At 36.3% G+C, this 22,324-nt stretch overlaps 2 protein-coding genes across 11 annotated transcripts in view; both read right to left on the bottom strand.

The window, feature by feature from the left end:
- LOC129769730 (syntaxin-1A) overlaps positions 1-8,247 on the bottom strand; it is a 116,320-nt gene extending 108,073 nt beyond the window's left edge. For 4 of the 10 annotated variants that reach the window (XR_008741952.1, XR_008741958.1, XM_055772165.1 and 1 more), the window contains exons 1-2: positions 8,058-8,247; positions 6,896-7,554 (exon numbers count right to left, since the gene is read on the bottom strand). Coding sequence is in view for 3 of the 10 variants with exons in the window: in XM_055772165.1 (XP_055628140.1) it covers positions 6,896-6,928 (33 nt within the window). In the remaining 7 variants the exon portion in view is untranslated. The remainder of the gene's footprint in view (positions 1-6,895; positions 7,555-8,057) is intronic. The other 6 variants (XR_008741957.1, XM_055772167.1, XR_008741953.1 and 3 more) reach the window with 5 other exon arrangements.
- Positions 8,248-14,700: 6,453 nt separating this feature from the next.
- Positions 14,701-16,229, bottom strand: LOC129767910 (protein CLP1 homolog). Its single transcript, XM_055769186.1, has 2 exons — positions 15,988-16,229; positions 14,701-15,927 (listed from the first exon to the last, which is right to left on the bottom strand). The coding sequence occupies exons 1-2, from the start codon at positions 16,087-16,089 to the stop codon at positions 14,758-14,760; spliced, it is 1,272 nt and encodes a 423-aa protein (XP_055625161.1). The 5' UTR covers positions 16,090-16,229; the 3' UTR covers positions 14,701-14,757.
- Between the last annotated feature and the right edge of the window lie 6,095 nt (positions 16,230-22,324).

Genomic DNA, 22,324 nt, shown 5'->3' with positions numbered 1-22,324 from the left:
ATGGTCCCAGAACAAAAATCTCTGTGGCTATGGGAAACTGGCCAACAGTTTTTCAGGCAGAAATAGCTGCAATAATAGAATGTCTAAATGTCTGCCTCAAAATAAGTATAGACATGCTAACATCTGCATATTCTCTGACAGTCAAGCGGCACTTAAAGCTCTGAATGCCTTCAAGTGCTCTTCAAAAATTGTCTGGGAATGCATTTCCCTTTTACGGCAATTAGGTCAGATCAGTTCGGTACAATTGTACTGGATTCCTGGCCATTGCGGTATAGAGGGCAACGATCGAGCAGATGAACTTGCCAGGAACGGCTCAAACTCACCATTCACTAGTCCAGAACCATTCTGTGGACTCTCCGACTGTGTGTTGAAAAGCGAGCTGAAAAAATGGGAAGACCGGGAAGTGACAGCCAATTGGATGGCTGCAAAACTTAAACAGGCGAAAAAAATTATTACGCCGAGTATTAAAATTACTCAACAGCTGCTAAGCCTTAATAATATTGTAATCTTGTAACAGGACACTGCCCGAGTAAATACCATCTTAAGAACATAGGTTTAGCACAAGATGATATATGTCGCTTTTGTAATGCCGAAAGCGAAACCTCGGAACATTTGCTCTGTAACTGCGGAGCTCTAACTAGACGCAGACTTCAACACTTTGATAAAGCTATTCTGGAGCCCAAGGAAATTTGGTCTGCGTCGCCGATCAGGATTATAAATATTATCAAACTGATTATTCCTGATTGGCACCTATCACGCTAGAATAGAAAGTTTTGTAGTTTTCGAAGATTCTAAAAGAAGACTCACCAAGAAGTTGAAATTAAGTATATAATTCTCCATCGCATTCTGGAATATTTCGCGTCAGCTACCCAACACCCTGTATACGTGAAAACGATTTTGGGTTCGATTCCCATCCTGGTGTGAGTCTTGGATCTTTTCTGGTGCATGCAAATCTTTGAATTTATCGTTGAAAATCAAGGCGTTACTACGTTAAGCGTTACTACATAGATGATGAGACTTACGTTCCGGTGCTACTGTTCTTCACAACCTGGAGGAAGTAAGGAAGCAGAAACTTTCAAAGATTGCCAAGAAATACATGATTTGGCAAGCGATCTGCTCATGTGACAAACGGAATGCACCGTTCGGTCATTACCGAGACTGTGAGCGGGCAGATATACCTCAAGTGTCTACGAAAGCGTCTGCTTCTTCTGTTGATACAACACGAGGGCCCTGCGATTTTCTTCGTGCCACTATTCAAAAAAATATTCTGGCGAGGAAGCCAACGGAGTCACTTTCGTACCCAAGTACATGTCATTTAGATGTCTGGCCGAAATCAAACAGAACCTCCACCAAAGTGAAGGCTCGAATCATCGGCGATAGCGGTTTGATGTATCCAAACAAAGTACGATGAAGTCTGTTCTGCAGCAAAGATAACTCCCGAAGAGGTCGTTGAGCAACACGAAGATCCAGTGATGAGAGTAGTCGAGAAAAATCAACTCCCCCGTTGAACAGCTTTAAAGCGAAACCGATATTCTGGGTCTTCTTTAGAACGTGTCCAAGTTTGGAAGTCTTCATCGATCCGGTTAGGCAAGACGATTCAATAGATCGCGCCAAAGTAGATGATGCAAGACCAACCGTATGAATCTTCGTCGTACACGCTCTATCCTCAAAGTTCAGAAAACCACAATTGGGGTCCTAACAACGGAGGCAGTTCCGAGAATTCGTCGTACAAGTGCACAATATACGAACTCAAGCAGTATGGACCAAAAAATCCTTCGCAATCTTCATAATAAATCCAAGGACGTAACCTTTTCAACTCTTCCAAGCAAAGCTCAGTCGATGCAGTAATCAAACAGCAATGAATACGATGGGACGTCATAACGGAGCAAATGTTACAAACGTTGGCAGTCTCCAGCTGAGCGAATCACGCACGATCATCTGCATAAATGAATTCCTTAATTTCGCAGCAATATAATTAAAAACAATATGAACAACAAAGGACCTAAATTGCTTTCTCGAGGCACTCCAGGCGAACCCGGAGAAACGAAGTATAGATGACATCGACTTGTGCCCTGCCCTCCATAGCAGTAATGCAGGTGTTGGTAAAGTTCAACAAATTCGTGGTGACCAACCTACCAGACATGAAACCTTGCTGAACGGTAGATATGTAGCTCTTGGAATGAATAACGATTACTTTGCTCACAATGATTTCGAACAGCTTGGACGCAGCTGTCAAACTCGTTATTCCACGATAGTTCCTGACATTTCGCTTATCACCGTTTTTAAAGACAGGAAACATAAAAGACTCCTTCCAAGTTTCACGACATTTCAGAAAAAAAAACACTCATTCTGAAGTGAGATTGCATTCGATGCTGAATAGTACTGATTCTGTAAAACCCTCGCCCACCGAAATTATTACAAATCCAACCAATGTTCTGAATAACACTTCGTTTAGGTGATCGGTTGTGTGTTTATTTCATATTTTACCTAGATATCATTTATTGGTTATCAGCCAATCGTCGCAACTGCATTAGCTTCATAGATTCAACAAGTGAATCGATGAAATCAATTTCTTTTAGCATAAGCCCATCATATGCAGTATCTAATGCCGATAGTACGCATTCGAAGCGCAATTAATAGCGAACAGTCAATCCTGTAATGTATTTGACATTGTTTGAATCCATACAAACTATGTCAGATTACATATTTTTCAGCTGCGGATTTTCACATCAATCTTCAGTCCGAATAATACACTAAAGGTAAGTGTTGATCCAAAGATTTTGAAACGGTATCCGAGCAAAAATGTATACGTATTTGGATCTAATTGACTTAGAAAACTCATGATTCTAGAGGCGAATGAACTGAAAAGTTTAAACCCTCTTAAAGCCAAAAAGAAGAAGAAACTCATGATAGATAGTCGTGGGATACGAATCTATGGTCAAACTTTAGGCAATAATGACAAAGAATCAGGTCAATGAGTATTTCTAAAATTTTGTTGACTCACCAACGCAACAACAAGCGGAGTATGTATCGTTCATGTTAGAATGATTTCATCGGATGTATCGATTCACAGATTTCATTCATGTATTACAGCAAAAGACGAGGACTTGGTCCGTCGAATAGCTCACGTTCTTTTAGTTCTTGCGATAGAGGATAAGCATTTTGAATATATTACTTTTTTTCAAATTGAGCCGTAGAATAATGGTTCCCTTCTTTGTCTACTTGTACGCTTTCGGTAGCTTTGAGTGCTTTTAGTATTGAGAAGAGATTGGCTCCATTCGAGAGCGATGTTTCACGCTCGACAGTTTATCTCTTGTAATCAGGATATGAAAAATTTAAAGCACTTGGGAACAGGTTATCAGACAAAACGATTACATTACTAGTCCTAACGAGAAGAACCTTCCGAATTTTTATGATATACCTTTTCTCGTGATTAAATCGCCCAAGTTTCACCTACAACTATGTATATCTTCTTTTTACCTCAATCTTATTTTTTTATATGCAGATGTTCAATCCCACTTCGTAAATCTTAGTCCGGTGCAGAAAACGACAGTAATTTAGGAGACAACTCCCTACGCATCTGCAGTCGACAAGCAGCGCCAGAATCCACAGCTCATCGCGGTATGATCAGTTTTGTCTTTGTAAAACAAGATATCAAAACGAACCTATTCTTGGGATCTGAAGTATTGATCCCAGCAGTACTTTGACAAACGCAAGAAGGATTCTTCAAAAGAACTCGGATCCGGGTACTCTGGCTATTTTGTGAATAACAACAGTTCATGCATCAATATTAGTTTTTAATTCTTAAAATTTTGTTCAAATAATTTTCGAAAAATCTAATGATCTTCTATCCAGGGAAATAATACCTAGATTAGATTATCTACACTTCATATGGATTTTCTCTGATGAACTCTTTGTGCAATGGTCCAGGGAGCGAAATAAAGTGAAAATTTGCATCTAGAGCTCGACAGATATGCTCTAGACAAAAACTGTCTCCGACAAAGTTGTTACTCATTTTGTGGTGGAGCGGTCGTTTTTATGTTGTCGAAAATAGGGTGACCAAATTTAAATATTGTAGCCTCAGTTGTTTGGAGTAACTTTGTAGAACAAAGTATTTTTATGTCTTTCAATACATCCGATTTATCGCTTTTGTTCTAACTAACATTAAGGTCACCATGAAAAAAAACTGTTGTTTTGCTCTATCTTTTATATTCAAGTTCTACATGCAAACTGTCTTCAGAAGGTTTTTGGAGCTAACTAAGGCAAACATTTTGCTATGCAGAACTTGTTAATATCTCAATCTTACTCAAAGTTATTGATATTTCTTCCCCAAAAAATGCCTCCTTTTTGTTTGATTATCGTTTATTCTGGGGCGAACATAAAACATGTTTATTGGTGGTAATTGAAAAGGCATATTCGACTCTACATTGTGTGAAATTTTCAAAATAATGTTATTTTTTGTATTTGACTAAACTAAATGTGAAATCATAAGTTTTTTTTATGTAAAAAGCATCAATAACTTTTAATAGGATAAACATATTCTGCATTGAAAAATATTTTTGACAAGCTCTAAAAGCCATTCGAAGACAGTTTTGATGTAGAATTTGAAATATATAACTAATACTAATTCTAAAACTAATATAACTTAGATAGAAAGGACTAAAAATAACTTTGTCGATCGTTATTCTCTAGACAAAAACGGTTTTCGACAATGTTGTTACATATGATGGAGCACTCAGTTCAATGTTGTCAAAAATGGGATGAATCAAATAACAATAGTGTGGCTAACATAAGTCAAAATATTATGCTCCATAGAACGAACGCAGTTTTGACGAAAGACCTTTCGTAAAATTTTGCACAACGCAGTTTTGACGAAAGACCTTTCGTCAAATTTTGCACAATGTGCATTTCCTGGATGCTGCTGTCCATTTTTTTCTGAATTCCTCCATGGGTTGGGAAACTGTTCCCTCCATCTTGGAGATCCTTTTCACAATCGTTCAATGGTCGGAGCTCCGGACAATTTGGTGAATTGGAGATTTTCTCGACTAATTGAGGGGCTCAGAATGAAAGGGGTGTAAGTGATTTGATCGATTTCTCTTCGTCAACTTTCTCTTTAGTTAATAACTCAACTGCAAAAACTCCCAATTTGAGTTTGCTATAGAATCCGATAAATGAGGTTCTGACGTGTCTTTCACATTGTCAAATACAGCTGGGAATGTGTTTACAGCTAAGTTATGGCCAAAAGAGAGAGTTGATGTAGAGAAATCGATGATGTCTCTTACACACCTTTCATTTTGAGCCCCTCAATTGAATATTATTGTCTGACAGTCACTGTAATACTGGCTCGGCGTAATGTGCAGGGAGACTGATGATTTTTTTTTTTTTTTTTTTTTTGAGGGGCAGCAATCTTTTCTTCAAGCATTCATCTTTGTAAATTTGAGCATTGATTGTACCTTTTATGAAGTAAATAGGAGACCGCAGAACACACAGTACAAATAGCTTGCCACATTAAAACCTTCTCTTCAATGATTCAAGGAGAACTCGTTTTCATACTTGTGGATGATACTTTTCACACTTGTGTGGTGCACTCTAAACCGTTTTTTGGCGATTTGGTTGAAGGTATTCTTTCTTGTCTCAAGATTAATTCTAGTCATAACGAAAACGAACAACTTAAACGAAATGAATCGATTGCACAAACTTTCGTTGACATGTACAGAAACATTTCCTTCATGCACACTAAAACAAATTCACCCATTTTCGAGTAGAATCATTATAAAAGTTGCTAATTACTTTTCGATACAGTTCTTATGCTTTTCCAAATGATACCAAAAAAGACATTTTGTTTATGTTCGCCCCAATAATAACGACAAACAAATGAAGAAAGCGTATTTTTGGGGAAGAAATATCAATAACTTTGAGTGGGGTTAAGATATTGACAAGTTCTGCGTCGCAAAATATCTGCATTGATAAGTTCTACAAGTGTTCTGAAGGCTGTTTGCATTTAGAATTTTAAATATAATAGATAGAGCAAAAAAAAACTTATTTTCATGCAACTTTGTTCTAAAAAGTAACTTAAAATCTGTCGAGCTGTAGATACAAATTTCCACCTAATTTCGTTCCCTTTATCATTGTGCAGTGTTGTTGTTTAGGAGAGTCCAGATCAGACATTCAATATGAGTTTACGATGCATGAATTTAACTTTTTTAAAGGTTTTTTTTTATTAGAATAATCTTTGGAGGATTGCTGAATATTTCACTGTAAAGGTTTACAATGCATAGGTTTACTTCTATAGTTTCGATCCACCAATAAGAGTTTAATAGATAATTGTTTAAAAATGGTATATTGAAACATTTATAGTATTCCATATGGCCATAGAATATTTCGAGTACTGATATTCTCATCAGAAAATAGTCAAAATGAGGACGATTGATTCTGATCTTTTATGAAGTGATTTCACATTCAGTAGAAAACCTTTGGATGCTAAGGAATACATGGAAACTCTGCTCATGAGAAGTTTCGAATTCCCAGGAAATGTCCAGCGAATGCTAAGCTCCAACTGATCAGAACAATCTCCAGAAAGGTGGAGAATACACAGATAGAATGCTTCCCGCCCCCCAAATAGCAAATTTTCATGCATCATTCGTTGCAAATCGAGTTGACATTTAATTATCCTGCCGAAACATAAACTGATTCGAACGGAAGTATAACTCAAACCACACCTAAGGGGGGACACCACTAAATAGCGAAGGAATACCAACACAAAGGGAAAGGGATATTGGGGATAATAATATGGACAATGATTTCACGAACGAAACGAAACGAAAAAAAAACAGTAATCTAAAATTAGCGAATCCGAAAGTATGCCGGATTGTGCTTAGGCCAGAAAAATACGTACCGCTTGTAAGGCTGCTAATCTATCCTTCGTCATTTTGGAGGGTTTGGTTGGGCCTCCTCCTTGGGGACACTACTCCTCAGGCTCAGCAAGAAAATCACTTTATTTTCCCTGGCGTTTCTTTGGTGAAAGCAATATCAGAAGAGGCAGGATGAATGTGTTCCGAAGCACTGTGAATTTCGTTTCGGCAGCAGGATACACACACTTCCAACACTGTTGACACACGCTCACACTCCTTTGCCGAACGATTTTGCTGCAGGGAAACCTCACTCTGCTCTCAAGAACCGGGCTCTTTTTCCTGTTTTGCCAAGACTCGGCGATCCATTCACACAAGACTTTCTTTCACGCAACTTGTCACGGATAAATAAACCTGGAAATCACGTTTAATCTGTGAATATTCTTTCACTCAGCTACTTTCCGCTTTTCACGACTCTGCCGATGACGTCCAGAATCCTAAAATTTCCGTCTACCGAGTAATGGAAAAATCAATCACAATTTTCCTTGTGGTCAACCTGGTCTGCTGATGCTGCTGCATTGGAAGGACGAGTTATCAGCAATCCTTTAGTAACGAATCAAATCTTCGACAATGATGTTGCTTGAGTTAATGACAATCCAGGGTTTATTGAAGATTTGCTTCCGAGTTCACTGCTGGAGTGAATCTCCTGCGAATTTTGTGTGGAGTGTGTGAAAATCGATATCCTCACGCGACGTCGTTATGCAGCAGTGTGTATCTTAAACGGAGACTCTCTCACTCTCTCGCTCTCTTTCTACACACGATCCCACAATGGACTTGCGTACAGCTTACTTCATTCACAACACTCACACTCACACACAAGCACGCACGCCCCCTTAAGCGACACATGGGGAACTCTCAGTGGTTTGACAATTGTGCTGGAGCACACACACTTCAGACACGCACACTTGCAAACACAACTTGCATGTTTTGACAGCAGAATAAGTGACGATACTTTTTGGGGTTTGGTTACCACTTCCACACTGTCGTTGTCTGTGTAGAAGAAAAACGTGAGAAAATATTGATTTTTCACGATTTTCTTCTTCGAATCATTTTGGTCTCGTTATAGTCACTTCTTCAAGCACTTCAAATGACTGCTAATTAATAGACGACTGCGAATAACTCCCAGAAGTAAAAAAATCCAAATCTCACCAAAGTACGAAACACTTGTCACACACAGTGGGAGTCGAAACTCCCTCCTTTAGTTCACTTAATCAAAACTGATGAACCACTATTCGTAAACCTGGGGCGCACAACCACCACGTACGAATAGGGAACTAAAGAACACAGCACCAAACGTCCTGTACGCAAGGGCGTAAGACTGCGAATGGAAGAGTGCCACTGCAAGAAACTTTTATGTGTTCAGCCGAAAGCATGAGTGAAATCTTGTTCGCTCTCGCGCACAGAATCACTCCTGCTGTTGTGTGAGTTAGCGCAGGCTGTGTGTCAAAATAACCCAAGAGCCCCGGTCATTTGAAACTGCCCAGCAGTTTTGAGCTCTCTGAGTTGTACCATTCGAACATAAATTGAAATGAAATTAAACAAAGTGTATGAATGACTCACTACACTGGAGGAAAACATTAGTAAATGCAGCTACCAAATCGTTAGTAGTTGAAACATTGGTAAAATGTACGCATTTTTTGTACATATTACCAAAACTTTGTAAAACGGATGTCTTATGCAATATTCATCCCTACTAAAGATTCGTACATTTTACTTCATAGAATGTGTAACCTTGATTGTTTTCATTTCTAGGAACTGTAATGTGCGTACTTTGCAGTCGTCATTCTTCTTGAGGAAACAAAGTCATTCGGAGGTAAGGTGTTTTGGTTTTTATTAGATTAAAATATATGTAGCTTTTGTTTCTCTTCGTCGAAAACAATTTCTCGACCACAAGATATCGAGAACTTGTTTTCGCTGCGGGAAAACAAAAGTTTAATTCGTTGTAGTGAAATCTTCATACATTGAATCTTATAAAAATAAACTTCAACACAATCCTTTCCCTTTTAATTTTCAGTTTCTAACCTTGCATTAAAATTGCACAGTTGACTGGTGGAATATTCAATGTATACTAGACTAAGCATTTGCAACACAAATAAATGTCAGGTAATCACATATATTTCATCACAAACCCATATTTATAACTAATCAGAATCATACATCAGTAAACGGGAGAGCAAATAATGCGGATGAAATGTACTGCGATCTGGTCCCATCAACTGTCAACTAATCAGTTGTTCCTGTCTAAAAGATGAAAATGTGCAACAGGAAAAAGAGCAAAACCTTGATGAGCGAGGATTTGAAAAAACATATGAGACTGATTCGGTCGAGGCTGCGATTAAATCTATCTATTTGCACGAGCAATGTTTAGATATAGAATGTAGGGTGTAGGAAATTACTGTGTAAAAGATAATGTATGATTGAAGACAGCTTTATAAATAAGAATTAATTATCAACAACATAATGTCATTATCCCTTATCATTATCTCTTACAAATAAAAAACAACATTTTTACTGATGTTGCTCCAATGGTGGGCCAACATGCCCACCATCCTACAAAAATAATGCCTACCAATTTTCTTTTGTAAGATGTACCAATGATTAGTAGGGTAGAAAATGACTAGCGAATTGGTAACATTTACGAAAAAATTCGTCATATATACTAAATTTTCCTCTCAGTGTATACACATATAAATATAAAAGTATTTATAAAATTGTTCAAGATTTATTTAATCACAATGTGCGGTACATTGAAGAATTATACTAGAAATAAATCTCCGATCATGGGTCAATTCGCTAAAATCGCACTGTGACTGTTTTTACAACCAAGGGGCTGTCTACATACCACGTGGACAGAAAAAGCACGATTTCATACACCCCCCTCCCCCTCCGTGGACAAGCGTGGACATTTCTTATACTCCTCCCCTTTGGTCCACGTGGACAATTCTATTTTCAAGAAAATAATTGAATTGCGTTTGAATATCATTTCATTTCTATTTTCTATTTTATGTTTTTTTGAAAAACAAAAAAGCAAACTAAGGGTTGTTTCCGAACCATGACTGAATAGTTGACGTAGGATTACTAAAAGATACTATGAGACTGACCCCCTCCGATTACCGAGTTACCAGAGTCGTTGTCAGTTGTTCGGTGGATTAAGTTGTCTGCAAAGACTTTTCAACAGGGTAGCTAGGCTGTTCGATTACCATCTATCCCGAACGATTCTTCGTCGGAGATTTAGCTCTTTTTTCACAGAACAAACTGCCACGTGATTACTACTTTTATGTGTATTTTCAATATGTGATGACTGTAATTTGATGTAATTAATTGTAATTGATTCATGTTCAGATTTAGATTCTTATATACTTTTAGGTACACCATTGGGGCCCTTAAAGCCCGTTGATGAATTGACAAATAAATAAATAAATAAAGATATTTGATGATGTTCAATGAGTAAAGATATGATTGATGATGTTCAAAAATTGAAATAGTCACGGGCCGAGGTTATGTTACTTGTAATATTTTATGAGTATGTTTTGCGCTACATTAGAAGAGAGGAAATCCGTATTCTTTAGCGTTATGGTGCATTGGTGCCTAATGCCATAGTAGTGATTTGTTCTTTATTCTTTGACCTCTTAAACATTAACCGGGAGATTTTTTGTATCGCTCGCCAGTTCCTTTCGAATTCCACTTATGTTGTCTTCGGCTAGTTTCTGTGCATGAAAAATGCTATAATTTTTTCTGACATAGGTGTAAATCCTGCATCTCAAAGTTGTTCAGTCATTTCGTTATGAATTTACGAAAAGGTCTGCAGGGAATTGCTTCACACTCGTCTGCGTGAAGCTCCCGTTTTTCAACCATTCCAATATCAGATCCCACGATCGCAAAGCACAATTTCTTTTAACTCACTCTAGTCGATAATCTAAAAATGCTACAATAAGTGTATTCGATAGCTTCGCCCACATGTTTGTCGAGCCGTTCTACATTGTAACTCTCAAACAAACTGCATCACGCACACTCTCTGCAAGGAATTCAATTTCCCAACAGCTTTGCTGGCTCGAAAAGTCACGATGGTTGCAATAGCAAAATTGCCATCACGCTGTTCAAGTTATGCAAAAGTTTCGTAATGTGATGTAATTTTGGATCGTTCAACACCCAAGTTGTCGCTTGATCTCAAAGTCGTCAATCAGTAGCCAATTTCAGAGCCCATTCACGTAGCTGATCCGTAGATTCATCACCCCATAAGTTTGAAATTGATATTTGCTATTCGGTATCGTCTTATCAACAATGATACAACCCACCTCTACAGAAAACAAAACTAGGCTGGGTAGTGTACCAATGATCTTCCTGTGTAATTGCGTGGGAAATATTTGGTTGTTCGGAAGCTCGCGCCGGTTTTAAGGAAAAACTTAATTATACATATTTTCTACAATCTTTCGTCAAAAAACTATCATTGTGTTTTTTATACTATCCAAAGAATCGGAGTTCTTGCGCTTGAAAGAATTGGGCAGTAGTCTGAATCTGAGTCATGCGGATAGAATCAAATTGGATGTCAAACAGAATCAAATAGAAATGCCAAAAGATATCCAATAATCGGGAGGGGAAAAAAGTGTTTTTTTATAAAAAGTTCTTTTCTTATAATAATCCACTATATAGAGAAAGTATTGTTATTGAAGGAAAAATAAATCGAATTAAATAAAATGAATTAGCTACATTTTTTAGTCAATTAATGCTAGCGTTAAAATGATAAAAGCACAATAGACATTTTAATAGATACTGAAATTTCAGTATTGTTGACTTCTAAACTTCTCTAAACTTAATTTTAATTCAATTTTACTTCCAGCCAAATGTTTTTATGTTTTTTTTTTATGATTCTGAACACTAAGACTATATTATTTGAACTATTTTCTTTCATTAAAACAACTTAAAAATATGAGTTACCCAGTTTAAAATATTTATTTAATTTCTAGTTCGTTTACAAAAGGTAAGTAAACAAAGCCCGAGTCAAGAAAACGTTTGCTCCTTCTATAGGAGAAACGTTTGACAGCACAAAAGCACAAAAAGCACAAAAGCAGCACAAAAAGTTGCGATTTTTTTTTTCAAGGAAAGGTATTTTTTTTTTCAAGGAAAGGTAAACTTGAAAAATAAATTCATTTGGGTCCGCATGACCCATGTCTGGATTAGTAATAATCTAAAGGTGCTATATCCGGTGAATACGGTGAGTGGAAAAGCGCATTCAATACAATACTAACAGTTTGTTAGCATCTCTACACAGTACCAGTAACTGCTGAATTGGTTGAAGAAATTAGAAACGAGAAACTTATAGATCAGACGTAAAGTATTTGAAAGAAATCACTTTATGTGTCCACGTGGAAATTATCTGTACCTCCACCCCCCTCACCATGGGCAAACGTGGACAGCTTCATAACCCCTACCCTCCCTAAAGTTGTCCACGTGGTATGTGGACAGCCCCCAACGATCAATATCGTCATTACAGTAATTTACATTTAATGCGACATGCCGACATGCCGACATGCACTCACTGTCGCATTGGAGGTGAATTTGACCTGTAATTGGACATTAGCGATGATAGTGGTTACAAAAATGTCCAATTAGAGGTAAAAATGTCCAATTAAACGTGTTCGAATGAACCAGGGTACGTTTATGACAAGGTAATCTGGACTCGAAGTGTGTAAGATATGATTCACTTATACGCTCCCAACTATGACATCTTAGCTTTGACGAAAAGCAGCGATCGCAAAGCAATTCATAACAAGTTTTTTTTTGCAGCAAATATTACATGTTTCGCTTTTTTTTTTTTTTTTTTGAGAATACCTCAATAATACATGAGATAGAAAAGTTAGTGAATCATTACCGTTAAAGGCTTTTCAGAATTATTACCCTGAATGTGTTGTTTCTGTGTAGCTTTTTGATACGACGGCTCGACTGTGAAGGAATACATATTTATAATATTTCCGTTTTCAGACAACACTATGCATTGCAGAAAATCGGGAGCAGCATCATCAACATCTCTAAAGAAAAACCTAGCGATTCGACCGGTTCTGGTGGCTTAATTCATGCACTGCGGCAGGAGGTATCGGAGAGCTACAGAGAGCTTCAGGAAACTAAAATCCGAATTACCGAACCATAGTTTCCCCTATATTTTGATTAGGTTTTGAATCTAAATAGATTATCTGGATATGAGTTCAATGTTTACATTTGGTTGTGTTGCTTGGGAGAGGTCCATTTGAAAATCTGTAAAATCTTGCAATTACTGAGTTGAATTTGATGGTTGCAGTTGAAAACATACATAGCTTATGCAATACTAGTTTAGCCGTGAAACAATTTTTGAAGATAAAGGCGGAGCAGAAGAATACCGATGCTTTCAATCAACAAGGTGAACAAACACATCAAACAAACTAGACGATTCGACTGATTCATCGACGAGTGCGGCCAAACGGTCGTCGAGCCAGACGAGCTACTCGTCTGTTTTTAGTCGAGCTCGCCTTCTGGAATATGAAAACAAACGAGACGAGCGCTCGTCTGTTCGTCTCGTTTTCTGGAATAGGGCCCATCATGTGCCTTGCAATAGCAAAGGCTGTGTCGGCATTGGTCATGATAGCATCTCGCAGTCGCCTACCATAATTCCAGCAATGTCTTGAACAACATGCGCAATGTGCATACGCACTCTCAAGCCGGTGTTTTATCAGGATTGATGACAATAACATAATTGTCACTTTGCAATCCGAGCATGTGTTATTTGAAGTATTTCAACAATTCATTATGCTCTTTCAAAAAGGCTCGCCGACGATGCGCATGGCTTTATGGGAATTGAGGTTACTTGCGTTATTGAAGTGGGCGTATCACCATATGTCATTTAACAGATTCGTTTTGTTCGAAAAACGAAATACGGGAAAATCATTTGGATAATATTTATATAAAAACGCGTAGATCGCGAATAAAAATAAGGGGTGGGGTGAAAATTTTAGGTTACATGTATTTTTGAAGTCGAATTTAAGAATAAATACAATACAAAAATACAAAGTTATTCCGAATTTATTTCCGAATAGAGCCATCCTAATCGGTATCAAATATACAGTTATCAGTACCCTTGCGGTATCATATATAGTTCACGACCTATTCTCATGCCTGCCAAGTTTTTTGTGTATAATTTCATAAAAATCGGTCGAACCGTTTCGGAGGAGTTCGACCACGAACATTGTGACACGAGATTTATATATATATATATATATATATATATATATAGAGATTTTACATACCTTTTCACGCAATCAGAACCAGAACAATATACTGAAGCATTGGGATACTGGCAACGAACGGAATATGCAGTTTTTGCTGGAGAAGTCTTTATTTCGGTTACCTTGAAAATTAGATCGTTTGCAACCGCAATGGACGAAAACTTTGTTTTGTGTACAATTTTGATATTTCGTGCGCACAAGTGTTGTAAAGTGTTTCGAAATGACAAAAATATGCGATTAATGCTTCTTGCGTAACACATTTGCCAAAATACTGAGGATTTCTTATAAAACTAGAAGTGGTCCGTCTTACCCTGCCGGGCGGTCTTACCCCGTCTTCCCCTATTAGCAACTAGAGACTTGGGGGTTTTAAACAAACCCAAACTCGTATTGATTGTATGTGATTTTCATGAAGAAAAATTGATTTGCATTTACTAGTTGCGTGAAGACACCCTAAATCGGATAAATCAAGACCATTTACTTTACATACTTTGAATTCGGAATAGACTAACATTATGATATGATAAAACAAGAACACTAAATTTGGAAAAAGTTAAATGATCTGTTTATTTCATATTTCTACAGTATTGTTCTCTACCTCAGAGACTGTCCATGAATTGTAGATCTGACAACAACAAAACCGACTGCGGCAGGGGCCTCGGTTGTGGTGACAAAACAGTCAAAACTTCTTTCTCCATATTCACGTCAGTCACACATATGAAGCCAGTCACGTTTGATTGGATAACATTTTCTCCGCTACCGTCGGCAAAACTCACCGCCAGTATGTGATGTAAAAGATGGGGTCCTAGTTGGACAGCAACCAACTTCGTAAAGTTGTCTTCCTTTTTCATTCCAAGCGGAAGACATGAATCCGGCAAGGGAGGCGAGCCAATTTTAAAAATTTTCACGTCGCTAAATTTGACATCAAACGAGTGTGGATAAAGAGGCATTTTCGAGCCATAGAAATATTCCCGAATGCGATTATCGCGTGCTTCTGCCCTCTGAGATCTTGTTCTCACTACAATACCGCCACTTTTAGGCATAAATATAACCTGAACTGATCGATCCACATCTCGCAGAAGTTCATTATAGAGCCTTTCTTGATCTAATACAAACACGGCATTCACTTCAAAAGCTTTTACTGCATGTAAAATGTGTTTATAACCGCCACCTTTTACCCAGCCACAAGTGTTTATAATCATTCCGGAATGTTTAGCCCTTTTGTTTGCCTGTAATCGTTCCAGAGTCGTTTCCGCTAACTTTGATATTAGCACATTGTATAAAACACCGTTATCCGACGGAGTCATGTGCCCGAAATGATAAACCAGAGGTGCTTGTTGTGAGAATCCTTCAACCGCCGGTGCGGGTCGTTCCACTAAAAGGGCACCTATAGCGCCGGGAATGGCGATTCCTCCTTGGCCTACGTCCAAATCAACATAAATCGGTCTTCGTCCCAAACGCACGGCGTAATTGAGAAATATTCTGCATAACGTTGTTTTCCCAACATCAGTGGGACCAACGACCATTGCCACAGGACCTTGTAAATCATCTTGCTCTGCTTTCGATCGCAGTTGTTCTAATGCCGAATTGGCATTCAGGTACTGCACCATTGGGGTTTCACGCGCTACATAGGCCACGTCAGGTTTTCCTCGAAGTTCGAGAGTGCAGCCATGGTACGTAAAAATGGCAACCTTCGCGCCCACTCCGAATTCATACGACTTCTTAACTACCAATTCTGTTCCAAATAGTTCTGCATGTCCGGACAATAGCTGAAAACATATGAAATATTTTAAAACATCTTGCAAACCAACGTGTATTCCAAAACATACCGTGATTGTGACCTTCTCATTTTTGTTCTCAATCTCGAACCTAAGCTCTGAATCAGTCTCTAGTTTGTATTCTGTGGATGTTACGCTGTTATCGTCGCTCATTTTAACTGAAGAAAAATATGCAATAACAAATCTACAGAAAAATAACGACTGTTTATTCCATTGCCTAGAATAACATTTTTATACAAAACAAACAAAAACCAACAACACAGAGAAAACACACCGGTTCTTGACAGACAGCTTTAGGCGGCGGTGACACTGGGTGCGGAAAAGCGGTACGAATTGTATGCAATTGGCGATCTAACGTACAAATCTACACCTAGGCAGCGCTGCGGTGAAAATGATGATGGTTTTAAATTTTGCCATGTGAGCTTATGGAAGGTTTGTAGTTCTTTCCATAAATTACAATGTTATAATCATAAAAGATTATATGATTGCGATGAGTTTGTAAGAAATTTAATTCTTCGCAATTTTATATATAACATGTTATTTATTTACCTCTTTCAGTAAAGAAAACTATAAAAATGTTGACAACGGTTGAATGAAAGAAGGAAATTCGAGTAGAAAAATGCACGATTCCTGCATGTGAGACCTACCTTGGAAAGCCCGGAAGTAAAATATACGTGATTTGTTTTTCAGTTTTAGGTTACATTAGCATCATTTTCTCAGTTCAAAAACAAAATCCAGGTATCTCACCGATCGTTTACGTTTTGCGTTAGATCACCAGTTCAGGACATCGAAGCTGAGTTTGACAGCCAGTTTTTATGAAGCAAAGATACACAAAACGCAAAGCAAAAAGTGATGGATTTTAACAAGTAGTTTCACAAGTGTGAAATGAATCAATTTTGATAATGGTAAGCGTTGAATGGAAGAATAATGTTCCACAGATTAGGTTCAAATATATCCACTAGAAACATTAGAAACAATTTTTTTTGCTGTAGTAAATTACGCTTACTCTGTGGCGGGAAAAATAAACACAGCTTCAAGTACAAAATTATCAATGAAAATCAAATTATCCGCACCAAATGAATGTTCACAGTAAAAGTGTAATCGTGAGCGAAAACAGTGTCTATTAATGATTTTTTTCGCGTTTTTTCAGGAGCCATTATTGGAAAAAAACGCAACATGCAATGTATCTGTGGGCCTGGGAGATATTTTGAATTTCACTGCCGGAGGAAGTCGTTTGGTAGTCGAGGGTAATTTTACATACCTAGTGGAAAGAAATGCAACGCGTTGATATGAAGATTTCAGGTACGGTTGTTTATCAATGGCTCAATCTCCATCCTGAGCCGTTAAAGCTATTCGAGGTATCAGGTTTCATCTGTTTTCGATGAAAGGTTATACTATTCTGGGCCAATATCTTAATTTATAATCTGTAACGACTATATAAATCGAGTGACAGTTAGGTTCAGCGATATGACCATATTTTTCAGTATTACTAACAAAAGCAATTTCCTTATTGTAAAGGCAATTCCTACAACTTTTGATGTCCACTTTTCAAAGTTTCTGGTGAAAAGATTTAGGAGCTCTTCTAGTGGTGATTATACACGGATCCTGACTATGTAACCTGACTATGCAAACAACATTTAAAAATAATTTTCATTCAATGTATGAAAATTTTCAAGTCCTTTTAAGCATGCTAGCAGAGAAGAGAAGTGGAACTTGAGAGAAAAAAGTGGCAACGATTTGTGGCAAGAAAATGTAAACAGTGAAAAAATTGACAGATGGTTTACGCTCTAAAAATTGAACATATTGTTAAGATGTCTCTAAGAGGGTGGGAGACATCATATATAAGGTGGGAGGTTCGTATATAATGTTAGCATCATCATGATAAACACGGCGAATGGGATAGAAATTATGAACTGAAAATTGAATAAAATATACATATACACACTGAAACGCTGTGGACAAATATTATAATGCATTTTTATCGGCTTATGTATAATGCATTATCAAAATAAACCCATATGTATTGTAATCATAACTTGCTGTTCTATTCATAACAACATTTATGGTCGTATTCCACCAATGATGACAAATGTGTAATTTACGAATGAAGCTTCGCCATAGAAACTGAACATTGAAAAAAAAATTAAAATGTGGTAAGAGCATCAGTTGATATATTTTAAAGCATTCTCATCGGAATAAATTGAATGATACAATAATTATACGACTAAATAATGTATGTACGCTTAAAAAACAACTTAAAAATGTGATTTCTGAATAAATTTCTTTTTATTCAGGTTCGCCATTTTTTTAAATACCCTCTGTTGGTATTGTATCTAGAATTTACAAGGTAATGAAACGTTAACGTCAATTAGTTTTTAGTAAACAGCTTTTTAGCTGCCGGGGAAATTAACACCAAACTATATACTATATATATATACCATGCCAATTATTGTTCGTAATAGTTCTTTATAGTTTTCGTTCAAGGGCGCTACATTTTTTTATATTTTTTCTCGAAAGCTGAGGATTTTTTAGACAACATATCCAAAAATGTGTCCTTCTTCGTTTTTAAATTATGATTCTTCAAATTTAACCGATGGTTCAAAAAATCATGTTTCTCCTTTTTTCCAAAAATTACGTTTTTCAAAAATTCATAACTTTTGATCTACTGAACCGATTCAGATAATCGACATAGTTAATTCAAGTCAGTAATTTCACACTTGCAAAAAATTTTTTTTTTATTTATAAAAAAAAAACAGAAACAATTATTAATCACGAAAACAAAATAATTTTTTTTCGCAAGTGCAATATTTTTCCAAAAAATTCTAGGCTTTAATTTGATATATCTATCATCTGAATCGCTCTAGCAGTTCAAATGTTATGAATTTTTGAGAATAGGAAAAAGGGGAAGAAATTAATATTCCGAACTATCGGTTAACTTTAAAAAATTATAACTCAAAAAAGAAAAAAAGAACATATCTAATTTTGAGTTAAAAATCCTCAGTTTTCAAGAAAAAATATAGAAAAATATAGCGCTGTTGGTCCCGAAACCATGTAAACTATAAAAACGGATACAATCAAGAATTACAAGAAAAAAAATTAAAATTTCTTGCAAGTTTGACATTTTTTCCAAAAAAGACTAGCTCATTAACTTCAATTTGATGTATCGATAATCTGAATCGGCTTAGTGGTTCAAAAGTTATGAGTTTTTGATAAAAGTCATTTTTGGGAAAAAGTGAAAAAAATCGAATCACCCCAGCAAACATTAAATCGTATAACTTTGCATATGATAAGTTACATATAAATTCGTATCAAATCACAATCGCATAAAATATCAATCAAAATATCGATCATGTATATCTAAACTCGCATAAAATGCAAAAACACGATTTTCCATGTCATCGATGGATTGAGTGGTAACATTGTCGGATCAAATCGCATATCAGTCCAAAAAACATCGCTTTATCGTTATATACGGCTTTATATGCGTACACAATATGGCATATACGTATATAGCCTCCACTTTTGCGTGTATATACTAGTTATATGCATCATATATCATACAAATGTGTCTTGGTTGTATGTATATCGCCTCCAATTATAGCTATTCATACGACTTAATGTTTGCTGGGACCCAACAAAAAAATAATACAGGTTCAATATTTTACCATAACGAAAACAAGCTACCAATTTTCACGAAAATCTGAAAACCACTATATCAGTTTGGCATGGAATGGCTGCAATAATACTGCAATAGTTCACAAATTTCAAAGTTCGCGTTTTTCTTGTTGTTTTTCATGTCTTTTAGTGCGGCCATAATAATAATTAAGATTACTGCATTTGGATTGATGGTAGAAAATATCATTAACTTCCTTGAATAGTGGATGTGATATAATCCACTTCATATATGTATATATATTTATAAATATTTTCAAACGAATACATTTGTCAAACAAACTGCAAAACTAAATACTTTTATACTGTGCCCTAATTTTCTGATTTTAACGTTCAAAGACTCTTCAATAAATATGGCAGTGAAAAACTGAGTAAAACTGACATACAATTATGACGGATGAATGCTTCTTGATTGACGCGTGCTCCAACTGTCGAAGTGCCAATTAAAAGGCACTCCAACTAAAAAAGCGCTATAAAACTACTATAAAACTGTGAAAATATATAAAAAATATACGAAGACTCTTTTTGTCCTTTATGAGTTTGTTTTTTTTAAGTTACTACTAGGGATGTTTGCGGATTAATGGAAAGATATGATATGATAATAAAGCAAAGGTAATCATGGATTTTTAATAGATTAATCTCATAAAAATATTGAAAAAAACATTCCTTTTTTAATTTCTCTTTCAAATTTTGATAAAATTACACTGCATAGTTAAATAAGGGCAATATTAATATTTGAATAAACTTATGTAATTATAAACATGTTTATATAAACCTTCCCATCTTCTCATTTTTCATTAATTGTGTCGACGTCTGGTGGCGACTTTCAATTAGGGTCCATAGTTTGGGTCCCTATCTCGTTAGTGTAATACCTATCATATTAGAAGACACGAAGCCAGTTTTCAAATGTTAAAAACTGAATGAAAATGTTCACATCATGTTATTTAATCACTTAAAACACTTTTTTCCGACTTTTATTTAACCCTTTGTCTATACCTTTCCAACATCATTACTGAAACTTTTCATTATAATATAAAGTTGTCTTCAAAAACAATATCGTACAAGATTTTTTCACCACCTGCAAACAAAAGTGTTTTTCATTTAAACAGAATGCCAAATTGGTACGGAAAGGTTATTTTTCATTCATAATTTAAATTTTAAAAACGTGTTCATTCCGCCTGAAAATCAATCAATTTTTTTACGCTTCCCTGAACTAGTAAACGAAGCTCTATGCCATCAATGCGGATCGTTAACTTGTTTAACTTGAAGCGCAAGAGCAGCATTAAGCATAAGTCGAATATGACATCAAAACGAATGATAGTGTTTTCAGATCCAAAGTATGCTCATGAGCATACTTGATAATAGGTCGTATGAATAAAAAAAAGTATTTACTTATTCTGCCCGTTTCCAAGTAAAGTAAACTTTCCTAGTATTTACTTGAATCCATATGAATAAAAGTTTACTTTACTAATTTGATTTTCGAATTCGAACATAGTTTTTACTTTGTCAAACATCTATCAACTGATTGTTTAGGTTTCGTTTCAAAACGTTTTTTTTTTTGACAAAGCATGAATTCGCGATGAAAAAGGAATAGTGTCGACGTCTGGTGGCGACTTTCAATTAGGGACCATAGTTTGGGTCCCTATCTCGTTAGTGTAATATCTATCATATTAGAAGACACGAAGCCAGTTTTCAAATTTGAATGAAATTGTTCACATCATGTTATTTAATCACTTAAAATACTTTTTTCCGACTTTTATTTAACGCTTTGTCTATACATTTCCAACATCATTATTGAAACTTTTCATTATAATATAAAGTTGTCTTTAAAAACAATATTCGTACAAGATTTTTTCACCACTTGCAAACAAAAGTGTTTTTCATTTAAACAGAATGCCAAATTGGTACGTAAAGGTTATTTTTTCTTCATAATTTAAATTTTAAAAACGTGTTCATTCCGCCTGAAAATCAATCAATTTTTTTACGCTCCCCTGAACTAGTAAACGAAGCTCAATGCCATCAATGCGGATCGTTAACTTGTTTAACTTCAAGCGCAAGATAGCAGCATTAAACATAAATCGGATATGACATCAAAATGAATGATAGTGTTTTCAGATCCAAAGTATGCTCATGAGCATACTTGATAATAACGAAGTAAATACTTGATGAATGCTGTTTTATTCATACAAAATCAGCTAAACATAAATTTTCGAAAAGTAAATACTTTGTTGTTTCTTTTATTCATACCAAACGTAGTAAAAACTTAATCTCACTGCTCGACTACTCGAATGAAGTAAAGTAAAGGTGAATTTTGTTTTTATTCATACGGCCTAATGTCACCTTAGGCTTAATGCCCAAAGCACGGCAGTGGAACTCCATACAAATCACTCGTCAAAAAGTGTCTCCTTTTTCACCGCTTGTTTGCATCTAAAGGCCCATTTATACGTTGCTAGTAGCTGACTTGTCAATGAGCAGCTACTGACCCGGTGAACTCGCTTGACAATTGGTTTATTCGCCTTGTCCGTTCACACAGTGTGAGCTGTTGGCGAGAAACTAGATATGACGGCACGGGTTTACCAGGGATGCCAGGCGATTTTTCAAAAGTCCATCAAATAGTCAGAAACAGCAATCAGGTCCGAATTTGTCAGATGATTGATCCGAAATCTATTTCTCTATTGGCAGTTTTCTTCTTAGGTTTTCAGTTGAATGTATCATT

This window comes from Toxorhynchites rutilus, chromosome 2 (assembly GCF_029784135.1).
Source record: "Toxorhynchites rutilus septentrionalis strain SRP chromosome 2, ASM2978413v1, whole genome shotgun sequence".
Lineage (NCBI taxonomy): Eukaryota > Metazoa > Arthropoda > Insecta > Diptera > Culicidae > Toxorhynchites > Toxorhynchites rutilus.
This window is presented reverse-complemented; position numbering and strand designations above follow the sequence as displayed.